At 41.8% G+C, this 16,901-nt stretch overlaps 2 protein-coding genes across 2 annotated transcripts; both read left to right on the forward strand.

Moving 5' to 3' along the window:
- Positions 1-281: 281 nt before the first annotated feature.
- On the forward strand, positions 282-7,861 carry ctsba (cathepsin Ba). Its single transcript, XM_079165320.1, has 11 exons — positions 282-418; positions 3,407-3,534; positions 3,607-3,692; positions 3,930-4,044; positions 4,574-4,689; positions 5,070-5,155; positions 5,274-5,420; positions 5,987-6,103; positions 6,248-6,376; positions 6,745-6,826; positions 7,116-7,861. The coding sequence occupies exons 2-10, from the start codon at positions 3,412-3,414 to the stop codon at positions 6,816-6,818; spliced, it is 993 nt and encodes a 330-aa protein (XP_079021446.1). The 5' UTR covers positions 282-418; positions 3,407-3,411; the 3' UTR covers positions 6,819-6,826; positions 7,116-7,861.
- Positions 7,862-8,583: 722 nt separating this feature from the next.
- On the forward strand, positions 8,584-16,799 carry adpgk2 (ADP-dependent glucokinase 2). The gene is made up of 7 exons (XM_079156555.1): positions 8,584-8,792; positions 10,528-10,687; positions 12,026-12,216; positions 12,319-12,415; positions 12,586-12,722; positions 13,067-13,203; positions 13,875-16,799. Exons 1-7 carry the CDS (start codon positions 8,597-8,599, stop codon positions 14,430-14,432), a joined length of 1,476 nt encoding a protein of 491 aa, XP_079012681.1. The 5' UTR covers positions 8,584-8,596; the 3' UTR covers positions 14,433-16,799.
- The last annotated feature ends 102 nt before the right edge of the window (positions 16,800-16,901 follow it).

Genomic DNA, 16,901 nt, shown 5'->3' on the forward strand with positions numbered 1-16,901 from the left:
CCAAACCTGAATGCTCTGCTATACCAAATTGTGAGAAAACAGAAAATCTAGAAAAAAGTATTTCCTATATTTTAAATACAAAATACATGTATTTTGTTACATTTTCTGGCACCAGTATTTTGTATTTTGTATTTTGTTGTAATACATTTATTTGGGGGTATTTTGTATTTTGTATCAAAATACATTTTGATGTATTTTTGCCCATCTCTGCCACAGACCAGCACAGACAGGGAGGAGCGAGTTTGGGGGTTTCGGTCACATGAGCTGCATGCATGTGACCGGCTCACGTGGTCCGATGGATAAATGAAGAGGAGGAGCGCTTCTGAATCACAGGTTTGTTGACCTCAGACATACAGACAAGGAGAACCAGGAGCTGAAGATTTGAAGTTCACACCTACAGCTGAAGAACGAGCTCCGGGTAAATGATCTTTTCCTCAGTTTGTCAGACGTCAGTTAAGTTACAGATTGTTTACACTGACAGTTAGCTGTCAACAGCTAACGTTAGCTTAGCGAGCTAAATGTGTTTCACTTTAATTAAACTAGAGGAAAATACATTAAAAGGTATATTCACTGACTGAGTGACTCATTTGTAGCTCAAATAGTGGTTGTTGCTGCTTGACCTATTTCAGGCTTCACGGTCAGAGGTGAATAGATAAACGTTAGAAAGCAGCTGGGGCTCATTTGACCAAACACTCGTGTAATTACTTCCTTAATTAATGATTAGGACACATCGACATGTTGAGCTGAAGAAGCTCATATTCTAGAAAGAAAAACCAGAAGTTAACATGAGCATGAAACTTAATACAGAACCGCCAAGCACATGGATACAACAAGGAAATGGAAAGTGAAACTAGGTTTGGCCTCTGCTTTAACTAGACCAAAGAGAGGGGCTGAGACAGTTATAAACATGTCAGTTACACAGTTGTAAACATGTCAGTTACACAGTTGTAAACATGTCAGTTGCACAGTTGTAAACATGTCAGTTACACAGTTGTAAACATGTCGGTAACACACCAGAGGGATGAAGTAAAGCTGGATTGACAGGAATATATTGGTCTTTGTGTAAAATGACTATAGACTTAACAACGATACAATTTCCAGCCCAGACTGTAAAAACATAATTTCCAACCACAAAACTGATATGGACCTTTTTCTACTATTGTGTAAATCTGCATCGGTCCCCTTCCTGTCAGCAGGTCCTCAGCATTGTGACAAGGAATAAGGAAATGAGTTGTTTCGCTCAGTAGACAGAGAACAAACCAAAACAGATCTATTAGATTGTGTGGCTCGTTGATCTGTGTGTGTGTGTGTGTGTGTGTGTGTGTGTGTGTGTGTTTTACCTGTTGTAACATGTTTAAGACATTCTGTACTAGTACAGCATGTTTACCATTGATCCAATTCTTTCTCCTGGAGACACAGACATTCATTTTATAAGAGAAGGAACATAATGCTTTGTCCTACCTACAGTAGTTTATCTTCAGAGGTACCTATACTAATACGGATCAGCATGGTCCTGTGTAGTTTAGATGTGAAACACGATAATATGAAAATAAGATAAAGTAGCTGAACACAATTGTTGAAGGTCTCCTCCAGCTGAATCAACCCAGATGTAGGTGGCTTTGGCACTGACTCATCTATTTCCATCTTGATCTTAAACCTCCCACATAAGGGGAAGCAATGTCACACCCCCGTCACCTGATTTTTGAGATGCAAGAGTACTGCCAAAGAAAGGCCACACTGTGACTCAGCAGGTTCATGTAGCCGTTGTGAGTCTTGCTGTGATAACTGTGTTGAAAGTAATTGACATTTGTCTGATTTTGGGCAGATCAGCATGTCTGAAGCTTCATTTCCCCCAAAATCACATCCAGATCATTGTTTCAGCTACAAGGCAGTGTTCTCCGTGTGTGGTTCAACCACTTCTCTAAAAACTGAACCCATAAACTTGTCTTGTCATTTAAATTTCTAAATTGCCCAACTTGGCCCAACTGTTTCACTCAGTTAGTAGCTTGCGCAACATGTAGAGGATTCACAGCGATATATAAATCAGACATAAGCTGTTTTAAAAAGAGAGTATGTCGAGATGTCATTCTGTAAAGTGGGATTTTCTGGATGTTGTGCACTTTTTGCTCATGATAAAAACCAGTTTCAATGGAATTCATATTGTTTCTGTCCCCCCCTCTCTCTCCCTGACACACCTGAGGTGTTTTCATTGGATTCTCTTCTGCTTTCTCTGGAATAGAAGTAGTCGTGCCTAAACAGGTGCGCTGCTTACTCACAAGACAGTGTGTCACTGTACGCACTGACTGTGTACAGGTCTAAGCTCCTACAGAAGCCCATGTAAAGTTGTGTTTGTCAACAGACTTGATTCTAAAGAAGCACAGTGTCTGCACTGGTATTGATTTTGCAGGACGTGGAGCATCCGGCTTATACTGAGCACAATCCATGCCTCTATTTAATAGGCTACATTATGACCTCTAATGTGCTCTAATGTCGGCAGCTGATATCCACTCTCTCACCAGTGCATTTCACATCCGATTAAACTGGTCTCACGTGTACCATTCGAGAGAGAACTTAAAACTGAAAGAGTGCATTCATTTGAATTTGTTGGGGGTGTTTTCTGCAGCATGGGGAACTACGAGGAGGACGTATTATTCTTTGTGCCTTTTTGAAGTGGGAACTGAAACCCAGTCCATCTAGTTTTGAAAAGTCGTGTAGATATAAATCTAGGGTAATGGTTAAAATCACAGGACTGTGTGTGTGCTGCCTGCTTATGCAGACTTGAGAGCTCCATGAAGAGCGTGACTGAGGATAAGAGGTTTTCTCTGCTCTCTGTTTACACACGGTCCCCTTGTAGCTGCAACCAGAGTCTCAGCGTCTAGTCAACTGTGAACGCTTTTTATCAGCCGAGTTTCAGGGCTCAAGTTTCAGACGCATGTGTTCAGGCATGTCATTGCTTTGTCTCAGGCTTGTTTTTATTTACAAGTGGAAGACTTTCTCCACATCAGAGCTTTTATAAACTCTCACTTTTGTTCTGTGTTTTCAATAAGATTTCCAACCTAGACTACCTTATGTACAGTCATTTGGGGTTAAGCACCGCATGTTTCTCGAGTAGTTTTTTTGTGAGCCGTTGTTATCCCTTCAGCTTTCACCACTTAAAGTGAATGGTGCAATACAGGGATTCAGCACGTTGATATAGCATTTTAAGATGTTATAGAATAACGTCTACCTGAGCAGAGAATGAAGTCGCCCTCCCTCTGTCTGTGTTGTAATCATCACTTTCTTAACATAGCCGGGTTGGCCGCTCATGCGTTTAGTTCATATTCATGCTTGTGAGTGTACTGTCAGATAGTTCGATATGTAATCTGTACAACAAATAAACTTGTCCTCTTAATTCTGTATTTTTCAGGCAAAATGTGGCGTTCAGCCTTTCTGTTATTGGCTGCCAGCTTGTCAGTAAGCCTGGCCAGGCCCCGCCTCAAACCACTGTCCAATGAGATGGTCAACTACATCAATAAGGCCAACACTACTTGGAAGGTGAGTTTTATTTTTTTTAATTTTTTTTTGTTTCTTGGTTCTATTTGAGTTAATCTCGCTCCTCTCTCGCAGGCTGGTCACAACTTCCATAACGTCAACTACAGTTATATCAGGAGACTCTGCGGTACGATGCTGAAGGGACCTAAGCTGCCAATCATGTGAGTCTTCATCAGGAAACACAGGAAACAAACTTCAGATTATTTCATTATGCTTGCATATCATTGAGAGTGAGTATTTGCTATGCTCTACATATATGCACCGTGTACATTAGTATGTACAAACACAAGCAGTGGTCTCAGTGTGATGGACCAAAACTCTGCCCCCCCCCCCCCCCCCCCACCTGCTGTAGTAGCGCACAGTAATACTTGACTCCATAACACTGTTTTACTCTGCAGGGTTCAGTATGCTCGAGACCTGAAGCTGCCCACAAACTTTGACTCCAGAGAGCAGTGGCCCAATTGTCCCACCCTGAAGGAGATCAGAGACCAGGGCTCCTGTGGATCCTGCTGGGTGAGATAAAAACTCAACTCATTTCATTTTTAATTTTGTATTCAGATTATCTGCGGCCGTATCTTAACTAATGGCACACTAGCAATAAGTGTACAGGAGAGTTTTTTTTTTTAAATGTTGAAATGCCCTCTCATCTGCATGGCAAGTGACCTTTTTCATAGCCAGTGGCGGTTTCACGGCCCGTCATTTATGGTTATCTTAATGATATTTTTCTGCCCCCACATTCCTCATAGACCAGCCCTACTCTGCCTCTGATTGGCTAGTACTTGTTGCCTTCTTTGCAGAATTTGATAATTTGTGATGAACAAGACGATGGACATTTGTGAGGGTTAATGATTTCACCTTGGATGGATTTTCATCAGAATGGCGGCTTATTGTATAGTGCTGTGATATATATATATATATAACTACAATGTCCTAACAAACAAGACCATCTATCCTTTTAACCCTCAATAATTCAGATAACAAAAAAACTCCCCTCAAACTGTGTCAGTGTGTCTGTGTCATGTCTTGGTTTTTCTGCCCACAGGCATTTGGCGCTGCAGAGGCCATCTCTGACCGAGTGTGTATCCACAGCAATGCCAAGGTCAGCGTGGAGATCTCCTCGGAGGACCTGCTGAGCTGCTGCGAGAGCTGTGGCATGGGGTGAGAGGCAGTAATGTGTGAACGCTCTTCAAATGTCTCCAGTAGACGATTGCAGTGACCTGCTTTAAGTGGACCATACCTTATCCGTACCAAAACAAATGGTTTGAAATTTGAATTACTGGGTACTTAATGGGAGGAGAGAATGAATTAACTCAATACAGGCTCTCCATTAATGACCCGATGAGAAGATAGAAGTCCGATAATGTGTAGGAATGCAGCAATGCAAAACGCAGAATTAGTATCTGCGGCAAAACTGACCTCTAAGTCAGGCAGGTGCCTCCCGATTATTGTACAGTGTGAACATTTGAAATTGTAGGCAGGGAGTGCATCGTGGTGGTTTGTGAAAGTGGATTAAAGAAACAAACTTTTTCTCTATTTAGCTGTAATGGTGGCTACCCTTCAGCTGCCTGGGACTTCTGGACCAATGAGGGGCTGGTCTCTGGCGGTCTCTTTGACTCCCACATTGGTAAGTTGTGTGTGTGTGTGTGTGTGTGTGAGACTCCCGCAGTGGTACGTGTGTGTGTGTGTGTGTGTGTGTGGTGTGTACAACCCTGATCTTTGTGTCTTACTCTGTGTGTGTACAGGTTGTCGGCCCTACACCATCCCCCCCTGTGAACACCATGTGAATGGCACCAGACCCTCCTGCTCTGGGGAGGGTGGAGATACACCCCAGTGCGTCGCAAAGTGTGAAGCTGGATACACACCCAGCTACAAATTGGACAAGCACTTTGGTAAGAAAAGAGAAGCATGCTAACATTAGCTCTGTGTGTCTTCATACACACCAGGATTTAGTATATAAAATAATATTTTGACTGTATATTGCTCTGGAAAGATGTTTCTACAATATATCTTGTTGTAATCCTTGGATGTTATTCGATGTGGCTCTGTTGAAGAATACAGTATGAAAAACAAAATGGCAATTATTTGAATAGTAAACAGTAAACAAAGCATGATTTATTATCATAGTGCATACATACTAACATGTTTTTGTAAAGAAAGAAATTCTGGTTACAATTTATTAATAGGTCGTATTAAATCTAGAATCAATAGTCAAAACGTTTATTTATTTGTATACATTTAAACTGACTATCTTACACATGCATAGTATTTATTAGATATTTGATAAAGACTGTTTGTATGGATCCGGTCATGTCCCATTAATCGCTCTTGTATATCCTACAAGCAGCATGTTTATGTCCTAAAATGAGGCCTAACCCTGGTCTTGGTGAATACAGCTATGTTTGCACACACACACACACTCACTCAGCACAGGTTCCTAACTCAAAGGGTGTTGCAGGTAAAACGTCGTACAGCGTGCTGTCAGATGAGAAGCAGATTCAGAGTGAGATAAGCAAGAATGGGCCAGTAGAGGGAGCCTTTACCGTCTATGAAGACTTTCCGCTGTACAAGTCTGGTAAGAACACCTGCAACACACTAACCACCACGACCAATGTAGTACAAACGCACAGAATACTGAGTGCTTGTACACTCGCAACCTGTTGAGAACAGGTTGAACGCTCATTGATCCTTTAAAATGATGTTCCTTGACTTCTTCCAGGTGTGTATCAGCATGTGTCTGGGTCTGAGTTGGGCGGTCACGCCATCAAGATCCTGGGCTGGGGAGAGGAGGACGGTGTTCCCTACTGGCTCTGTGCCAACTCCTGGAACACTGACTGGGGTGATAACGGTGAGCAGAGACGCTTATTTGATATCATTTAACTAACATCCATACACCGATAGTTTACAAACCGTAGCTCTCCTGTTTATATGTATGAAGGGAATGGAATAGTCAGAATCCCTTCAGTGTAATGCAGTCGGCCGCTGTAGCTCAGTGGGTGAGCGGTTTGATCCCCGGCTCCTTCTGTCAGCGAGACACTGAACCCCAAGTTCACTGCTCACTGCTCCTGAATGCTTATACCTGGCAGCCGTTCTAAATATCAGACACAAATGCACAAACCTGATGTTCTCACATGTAAAATATCTCCATATTTGGTCAAATCTCTTTAATTTTTTCCAATGTGTGTAACTGGTCTGTGGTCTGTTTTTGGTCTTCAGGATTCTTTAAGATCCTGCGAGGATCGGATCACTGTGGTATTGAGTCTGAGATTGTGGCGGGGATTCCCAAATAAATTAAAAGGTAAGACAACAAACCTATGAAAGGGCAATATTAAGTTTAAGTTTGTTTACTGTGTGCCTCTACAGTATAACGCTGCCACTCTATTGTAATCTCCCTGGTATAATGTCATAAACCTGACTGGAATGCACGGCTTTGTATTTGTGTACAAGCCTCATAGCTGCAGGTGTACCACCCCAGTAGCTCCCCATCAAGTCTGAGAAGCTATTGTCTCTGTGAAACCCTCAACAAAAGTATAAACGTATGTATGTAGCTTGAGGTCTGTGGCTGACTGTCTGTTTCTCTCTTGCAGGTTTTGAGCTGCGGCGTCATTACTTAATCACGAGAGAGCGACACACTCAAAATGCCTCCTCTCGAACTCTTTTAACAGCTTTTAGTCCTTTTTTTAGAAAAAGCCCTCTGATCACCTTGCACATATTGCATGTGGTTTTCTTTTGACAAACAGACAGAAAGAACTCTAGAGCAACCGTCACCTCATCTATTAGCAGATAGAGTATGTGCCTGAGCACAAATCAGCATTGTTTTATTGAATGTGTCTTTTTGTGAATGAGCTGTAGCAAGGTCTTGTTCCTTCATCTCTTAAAGCAATGTTAATCAAAGTTGCACAGGAGGGAAATGGCTTTTAAAACGTTTAGGTACATTTCATTTTTCTCAGGTGATTTGAAGCATATTGTCACTGTTTGTTCCCCATGTCGTCACATTTTCGGCACAGCCTACGATTGAGAGAAATTACAAGACTCTGCCTAATACAGCAGAGACTCTTCGAATGTGTCTAATTTTTAATGAACACAGCTTTTCATATTTGATATTTTTATTCAACATTTTCAGTGCCACAAATGCCACTCCATAATGTTAGGATGTACTTATTGTGATTGGTGCCTATTAGTGTTTTTATGTTTTGAGTATCGGATGAGAAATTTAACTTTCTTTTTAAAAATAATGGTTGATAATGGAATGTTTTTATTGTCTGCCTGTATCAATCAAAATATCAGCACACAACTGTTTTGTTCTGAAATAAATAAAACAATATTCCCAATATTGTGTTGTTACTCATGAATACAGATGCTGGTATTATAAATCAATTTGCATCTCATGTGACTGATTTGCATGCCTGATGCGACTGACTCACCAATACAATGTGGGTCAAGATGTGACCGATGAATGGATACGTAGCAGCCAGTGAGTAAGAACTACTGGAGTGGTAGTTGATAGACGTTGCCGGTTTTTACTGCATCTGACATTGTATCCAAAGGTCAATAAAAGAGAGACTGATTTACAACAAACATTCATCCTAAAGCAGCTACCAATGTTGCTTTTGTTATGTAAGCAAAACCAAACTAGAAACGTGGTTTTCTAATTTGTGGATCAACAACGCTTAGATGCAAAAACATTCCAGTTAAAATGTACAGAGAAAAAAAAAACACGCTTTGCTACTTCCGCCTTGTTGTCAGCAAAACAAACACTCCCCTTCGTAGTAGAATACAAGTCGTTTGTTTTCTACCCGGGCGTCTACCCATTATCCAGCCTGGAGAGGGGTGCTTGAGTAAAGACGAAATTGAAGAAGAAGCATCCTTTACAAAAACATATATAACGGAGTCTGAAACACGGTTGAACTGGAGATGTTTTAAATCGACTCTGCGGAGTATTCGTCCAGTTAATTGACCTCCGGGACACGCCGGCTCCCAAAACAAACGGACAACCGGCTCGAGCGTGCGTAAAGGTCTCGTGCATCACTCGCAGGGTGAGCCACCATAGCTAGTCAGACGGCGAGCGATGGAGGAAGGAGGCAGGTCTTCGTGGATGAAATACGGGCCTGTCGTGTCCCTGTTTGTGGTCATTCTGTCCGTCTGGTTTCGGTCACCTCATGACGCAGGACTGGACGACCGGCTGGACAACGTCCTGTCCTCTCTGCTCCGGGCTGAGGGGAAAGTCGGCATGAATAACGTCGCTAAGCCCAAAGTGGCTGTCGGTGAGTGCAGGTGGTGTTAGCTTACGTTAGCCTAGCCTAACCTTATTTTAGGTGCTTATGGGGTTTTGGAGGTTAATAATTGACTAAGTCCGAAATAATTGGCGTCCATATAAAATGTTATTGATTCAAGAAAGCTGCTCCAGATGAAAGGAAGTTAAATGCATTAACCTAATTGCTTCTACTTGCTAACACAACAATACAAGTGGATTGCTAACATCGCATAACGTTAACTGGCTGATGTTGGTGTTTTCACGTTCACATAAAACAGTTGTGGCCTCATAGAGATTATAGAAGAACTAGTAAAACATTGTTTTGTGACCTGACATCAACTCTAGCTAAGTTAACCTAACGAGGTTACACGTTAGCTTTTTCCTCCTGTTAATATCAGGTTCGTCATTAAATGAGATCTGAGCTAATGTATGTTGAAATCAGATAAACAGCGCAGAGGAGTGTAGTTTAAGACAGGGAGTGACAGAGCACGATGGCACAATCATCAGATCTAAGTCCACAGTTCAGATCTGTGCAGAGACCCTCCATCAACAAACATGGAGCAGAGACAAGTGTATGCAAATAAGGGCACGAGTGTGACACTATTTCTACTTTAAATGTTACTCCACAGTAACTAATGTGTGTTTTATGTCACTAGTATAGATGGTACGTCTGTCTAGTGTTAAACTATACAGCTTAAATAGTGAAAGCAGACTTGTAGGAATGCTGTAGTTAAAAAAAACAATCTCTTCCAGCCCTGGTTATGTCTTTTGTACGTTGGCACAAAGGCAACAGCTCCACAGTCTCATACTCACAACTTATACAAAGGCCTCCTGAGCCACAAGTGAAAAGCACCACAGTCGTTTTCTGACAAACAACATTATTAGCGTAGGTGACCTGTGTGTTGACTGTCATGATCTAATCCTTAAATCTTGTACTTTGAGCCTCGTTACAATCGCATTAACAGAAGTGATCACCGTATCTGTCCGACCTTTAAACAGTTCAACAACACGCTCTGCCATGCTGTCAGACCGGTTTCATTGTTATTATTCAGAATCAAATACAGTTTTAAAAGTTCAAATGCTGTCAGACCGGTTTCATTGTTATTGTTCAGAATCAAATACAGTTTTAAAAGTTCAAAGTATCTTTATTTATTAACTTACAGCCAGGTTACATACAAAACACACAAACCCTGAACAATGTTGGACGGCAAAAACATTATATTCTATCGTATTCTGAATACTGGCCATTTGACTTTCAACCAAAATAATTACAACTGACCACTTAACCAAATATACACTACACAGGTCCTTTTTTCTTTATTTACAGCAAATTGTCAGTAGAACATTGTAGATGGCCACTGTCTAGTTAAGGGCATTGAAAAACAAATGCAAACAAAGCAGCTAGAAGTCAACCTACTGTCAGACTAAGTTAAATATTCAAATGTGGAAGCAAACTTTAGCCTTTTGGCTTCTCTAACAGGTTGCCTACACAGGTAGGCTGTGTGTGGTTGTTGTGCATCAACAGACTCGACAACATGTTTGTAGATGAAAGCTATAACGAAACTGTATCGAAGTGTTGGATCAATTGACCAGCCACAGTGGAGGCCCTGGAGGCCACCTCGTTATCTGCTCCGTCTTGTTGCTTCCAGATTTTAAGTGGTATACCTGTCTGTGGGCGTGCTTTTTCCTATCACAAATGTATCCTCCTTTGTCTTTATCTCACTGCCGCTCTCCCTCATCCACAGGTTTTGGCGGTTGTGTTGACCTGATAGTGGACGGGGTCACGTTGCTTAATAAGATTGGCCTCCCTCCCACAGACCAGCCCCTACACCATGACTACATAGAGAATGAGCTGCAGCTGGCTCAGAGCTTTGCCTACTTCTTTGCACCGGGAGCTGCTGCAGAGTAAGTGGTGTGTGTGTGTGTGTGTGTGTGTGTGTGTGTGTGTGTGTGTGTGTGTGTGTGTGTGTGTGTGTGTGTGTGTGTGTGTGTGTGTGTGTGTGTGTGTGTGTGTGTGTGTGTGTGTGTGTGTGTGTGTGTGTGTGTGTGTGTGTGTGTGTGTGTGTGTGTGTGTGTGTGTGTGACTATTAGCTGGCCATTAGATATAGTTGCAGTCTAGTTAATAAATCCTGAATTCACAGTATAATAATATACAAACGTGTGTGAACAGGTGCTCATACAAATAGTTAAATACTTTATTCTTCTGTATGCAATGACTTGATAGCTGAGTTTTTCTGTTTACTTGTCTAAGTGTGTTTCAAAGTAAATAAGAAAGAAGGGGAACATGAAGTCCAGATAAAACCAGTTTCTTTGTCGTACGCCTCGGGCTGCTGACTCATCCCGTCTGTCACATGCTCTTTCACAAACACACTCGTATGCCACCATGACTGCTTAGTGGTTTATACCACCTCTGGCCATCTGTTTCTCATGCAAAATATACTTACCCAGTAATGATAAGAAACCTTGTTTTGGTCAGTGCTCATCTGTATTTTTCGGTCTTTGTTGCTGTTGATGTTCATCAGTTACCAAAGTGTTCGGTATTTATGCGGTTAACCTCGTCGGCCCTCTCTTCCCAAACATTGGGGGCTGCTCCTGTTCTGGCTGTGGTGCCTGTGAGCTCTTATTCGTTGTCTTGAAAAACATCTAAACAATCATCCTGCACAGAAAGGGCAAGATAATGTGTGTGTGAGAGAGTTAATAAGAATAACAAATGATGTCTAAAAATCTGTTAGACACAAACCAGGTATGTGTCTGCTCTGTATTTGGAGTTATTTCCTCTGCTGCTTTCCTTTTTTCTTGTGGAATTTGGGATTGAAAAGACCAAAATGCTGAAGCTCTTAATCCATTAAAATGAATGTGCAAAGAACAGAAGAGACGATTGTTCGTCTCTGCCAAGTGTAGACCAGCTCAGACCACATGTGTAGATGCATTTCCCTCAATGCGCTTTGCTTCTACTTCTATTTCTCTTCTTTTTCCATATTTATACGTAATATTTATGATGGGCGGGGTCTCAGCAAGAGGGTCAAATGGGCCATTGGCCCCCTACTTAACGCCCCTGTCCGGGTTTTGCTGGTTTGATCCCATGGCAAGATGGTCTCTTGTTATTTATACAGCACATTTCATAAACGGTGGCAATTCATATGCTTTACAAATTGCATAAAAGAACTACAATGTAAGACAAAAAGCTGAGGTTTTAGATAAATGCTGTTTCACTGTTAGTTTGCTTTTGTTTTTGTCTTGCAGGCGTTTCATGCTGAACGATACCCTCTTCAGTGAGCTGGTGGAAGCGTCCCGGGACATACCTGGAAACAGATGGGCGGTAGGCGGCAATGCCCCAGTAATGGCTGGCCGCATGGCAACCGAGGGATGTGATATTTTGCTCGGGGGAAGTTTCAGCCCAGATTTTACTGATGTCCTGTCCCAGCACATTACAGGTACACACATACTGCTACATCCACCTCTGCCTTCTATGCTTTTTACCACCGCGGTGTCCTTCCCCTCCATGGCCCCGTACTAATCTAACTGTGTCGGTCCAGTGGCAGGTAACATAGTTGAAGAGCCAGACATTCATCTGATCCTGGAGTATCCATCTGGTGCTAGCTGGGGTCACTATACCTCACGTAGAGCCAACAGGTACGTATCAGTTGAGCATTTGGTAGATATTTATATTTAGGGGTCATTAAGGGGAACTGTGTATGCAAGATTATTTAATCCAGAGACATGTTTTTCTACCTTGCATGTATGAAGTGTTCTATGTGTTCTTACCCTCTAATATTTGAAGCTGACTGTGTTTGTTTCTGTAGATATATTGTCCACAGCGACGAGCATAACCCCTACCTGGACTCCATGGCAGAGTTTGCTGAGAAACTCAAAGACTTCGAACCAGATTTGCTGGTGGTGGGTGGGCTGCAAATGATGGATAACTTCCCCTTCCAAGCAGGTAAGAGACAAACCTTTTTATTAGTTGCTGATTTGAACTCTGCAGCAGCAGACACGCTGCTGTGTGTGGCACTACTGAAATGAGAGCGTGCTGAACAGTTGTCAGTTGTCCGGTTTTAGAAAATCATGTGGATTGAAGAAAGCAATCTTTTGAAACAATTCTACTCTTTTGAGTTACGCTTAAAGGCTAGACGAGGCCTCATACTTATTTGTAAAATGCGGCGAAGAGTTCTTGTGTGAGATACGCGTTGTTCCACAGCCTATTTGTTTCCTTCAGTCCTGATTGTCTACCTTTTGTCTGAATTTCTTCTCTTCTCTTCCCACCTGTTCATTTCATCATTCCAGGTGAGCGGGACGCTCTCTTCACCCGCCTGTCGGACCTCCTGTCCTCCTCGTCTCCAACGATTGGAGTCCATTTTGAGATGGCCAGTTTTGTAGAAGAGGATATAATGGAAGACCTATTTCGCTATGTCATTCCCCATGTAAGTATGACTGAACAGTTACATTAAGGGGACTAGAACAATTACATAGACACCGGTGAAAAAACTTGTTATATAAGCATAACTAGCATGTTCTGGACACTCCATTAACTACTTTGTGGCCAGTGTAGTTACCTCTCAGCTCTGCAACATAACAGTCAGATAACCCGAGTATGACGTCTACCTGACGCAGAACTACATTTAGGCATCAAGTGTTAGCCCGTAGTTCAGCTTTTTTTTTCATAATAAACTACACTTGCCATGTTGCTCACAATTTAAGAATATAGCACTCAATGCAACGTTATGGCATCCGTTTGTTTTTATTGCTGCCTTCAAGTAAAACCTGAGAGCTCCTATTAACGACATGGGAAGTCGTGTTCATGATATGCTTGAGGCTCAAGTCTTAAGAACATCGCTTTTAGGCAACATCAGTATTAACGTTCCTGTCTGCGTCTAGAAGCAACAGAGGCTAACAATTTAGCAAGCTAGCGAGCGGGTAATGTAACATTCTCAACCGAAAATCAACCTCCTCCATTTCTGAAAACCTCAGCAAACGCGTCACAACTCGTGAATCATAACACATAAACACAATACCATTTGAAGGCAGCATTAGAAGATGTTCAGTTAAAGGCTGGTCTTTAGTTTAATCACTCATCCTGATTCTGCTTTTCCAGGCGGACTCTTTGGGGATGAATGAACAGGAGCTTCCCAACCTGCTCAGCCTCCTTAAAGGCTCCAACATCACCGTGTTGTCGGACCCAAACCCTCGTGTAGCTACTGTTCTCGACCAGATGAGGGAGGTCTATCGCATTGTGAACCAGCGCTCCAAGGATGGCAGCGCAGAATGGGACACAAATGGTGCTGAAGCTAAGCCGCTGACTCGGCTCCATGTCCACACGCTGGCCTTCCAGGCGATGATTGTGACGCGCGGATCCCAGTGGAAGAACACCATGTCGGCCGTCGCCAAGGCCTCTCTCACAGCTAACCGCCATGTCTGTGGCTCCAACGACATTGACCCCAGCAAGGCGAGGCTCATCATGGACGACTCCTTCTCCGTTAGCCGGCGGGAAGGCAGCCAGCGTATCCCTCTGCAGGAGAGCAGGCCGGTCAGCTGCTGGGACGAGGACGACTACGAGGTCTGTGTGGCACCGGTGCTGGTGTGCACTGAGGTTTACCAAACTGCAGGGGGAGGAGACAACATCTCAGCTGCTGGCCTGGTGCTGCAGATCTAGAGAAGTACACCATATGGTCCATCTGTGTGCAGTGCTAACTACATGTTAGCAACAATGTGACTCTGGGAACGCGATCTAGGTGTGACGCAAACACAAGTACCAATTGTAAAATGTGTCAGGCTATTGCTCTGCCAGCTCATATCCCAGGTGGACCATAAGGAAAACGTATCATTCGAAGGAGTAGGATGGTGGAGTGCAGTGGTTATGAATCAGATAAATCACCAGATTATTAATATATGGGCTCAGCGCAAAGCACTTTTGCATCCAGTTTATTTGATGTTTAGAACCAAAACTTCTGAAAAGACTCTGCCCTGCTTTGATTTATTACACCAAATTGTTAGACTCCTCCTCTACTTCTCTAAGGCCTTACAAGACTTGGCCTTCAGTCAGGATTAGATGAAGAGGGATGAGGTTTGGATAAAGTCCATAAAAATCGAGTTGTGTTTAGGTTAGTAGCCGACAAATCTGCTACAACTCAAGCTGTCGGATAAATTATCTTTGTGTCGTTTTAAACAAGTGACTCCACTATGCAGCAAATTTATCCAGAGTTGGGTAATTACTGAAAATACTTAATCTTCTGCTTCTGGGGAGCACGTTCATCAGGTGGTACCTCCTTAAAATCTACCGCTCCAACCAGTAAACGGGGCTTTTGCCACACATGCCTTGCAGCAGTTTCAACCTGTCAGCAGTGGTGGAAAGTAACTCTTACGTTGTACATTTACTCAAGTACTTAGGTAAATACAAGTACCTCAAAATGTGTACTTGAGGATTTTGGAGGCAATTACTGTACTTTTTAACTCCACTACATTTGCCAGATAACTTAATTTACTTTGCAGATTTACATTATTGATAGAAAATATAAATAAATAATGATGTATTTATATAGGTTTAGATACCCAGCAGTATGTAAAGCAAATCAATTTAGCTCTATCTTTTAACAACATTAAATTAAAAATATTTATGCATCACTAATTGCAATTCAATGATTTAATATATATGAATCTGAAATGGGCCATCTTGCATAATGAGTACTTATACCTTCGTTGCTTCAAGTATATTTTAATGCAAATACTTGTAAAATACTGCAAAAGTAGTTCTTCCACCACTGCGTGTCAGTTGTAAACGGTGTCATGATCTGAACCTTTTTTAATGAAGAGGTAATGAGCGTCTCTATCCTGCCTCTTCCCTCATCTATTCAATTCTCAAAGTTTAAAGTAGTAAGCCAGTGATGTCATCGCCTCCTGTTCGTCCTAAGATGTGTGAAAACGTGTATTGTGGTTTGAGTGTGTTTGGTTTAAGATTGTCATTCCTGTGTGTCCGTTGCGGTGCAATAATGTAAAAATGATGTTAAGAGACCACTGCTGGATATGATGTCAAAAACTTCCTTTCTACCTCCATGCTATTTTTGTTTCTCTCCTTCACTCGTCTCTCTGTTACTTTGTCAAACTTGTGTCTGTGTCATAGCTCCTTTTTTTTTTTTTTTATTTATGTCTCTTTAAGGACCAAATAACCGGTGTGGGCTTTCCTCAAGTTCTCATGTCTGCATAAAGTGGAACACATTCTTCTCTCTAGTTTTAGTTGTGTTTTGTTATTGTAAGCTTGACATGAAGCTATGGCGTTTCTCACCATGAATCCTCTTTACCTGTCAAATATTGGACCACACAGTAAATGTATTATTAGTGTTCATCTTACTTGTATCGTACGTGAAAATGGGGCCCTGCCTCTGATTGGGCATCAACTCCCCTTTCACTGTTTTCAGGGACGAAATCTCTTTTATTTAAAAAAAAAACTGAATGCGACTGTACTTAAATGGGAATTATGCCGTTTTTCTCACTTTGTACAAGTCAAACATTCCATCACAGACCCAGTTTCAGTTATTTTCTCCATACACAATACAATACGTTAAATTGTCAAAGACCCTTTTTACCGAGGAACACATTTATTCATGTTACAATCCAACAAGTATGAACTGAAGAAATCCCTTCAAATGTTTCCTCTTTGTATCAACACTGTACTGATTGAATACTGTTTGATTATAATGAACTTAAATGAGCCTTATTCTGTTTTGGTGTTTAGTGAAAAGGGAATATTTAATACAGTCTTTTTCTATTACTGTAGGCTTATGGGGGGTTTTTTCTGATGTTTTTGTGTTGCACAATGATTGGAAGACTAGAGTAACGGGTGGTGTTTCTACTGTGAACTTCAACATGCATTCATGTTCGGATAGAGAACATGAAGGTCATATACTTATCTACGCTTTAGATAAGTCAAGTCAGCCGTGTTCCAAAGCTGTGTTTGAATGTTTCATGTACGTTAACTATTCAATGCAGAGTCACTCAAGATAAAATGCTACGCTGATAAAGCGGTCATTGCTTTGTTTATTTTCTCATTCTTAGGATAATTTATTGATATTGTTCACCGCTGTCATGGCTGCAAACTGTCAGTTTAAGATAACCCTTCAAGAAGTCT

The sequence above is a fragment of the Pholis gunnellus genome (genome assembly GCF_910591455.1).
Source record: "Pholis gunnellus genome assembly, chromosome: 1".
In the NCBI taxonomy this organism is placed as follows: domain Eukaryota; kingdom Metazoa; phylum Chordata; class Actinopteri; order Perciformes; family Pholidae; genus Pholis; species Pholis gunnellus.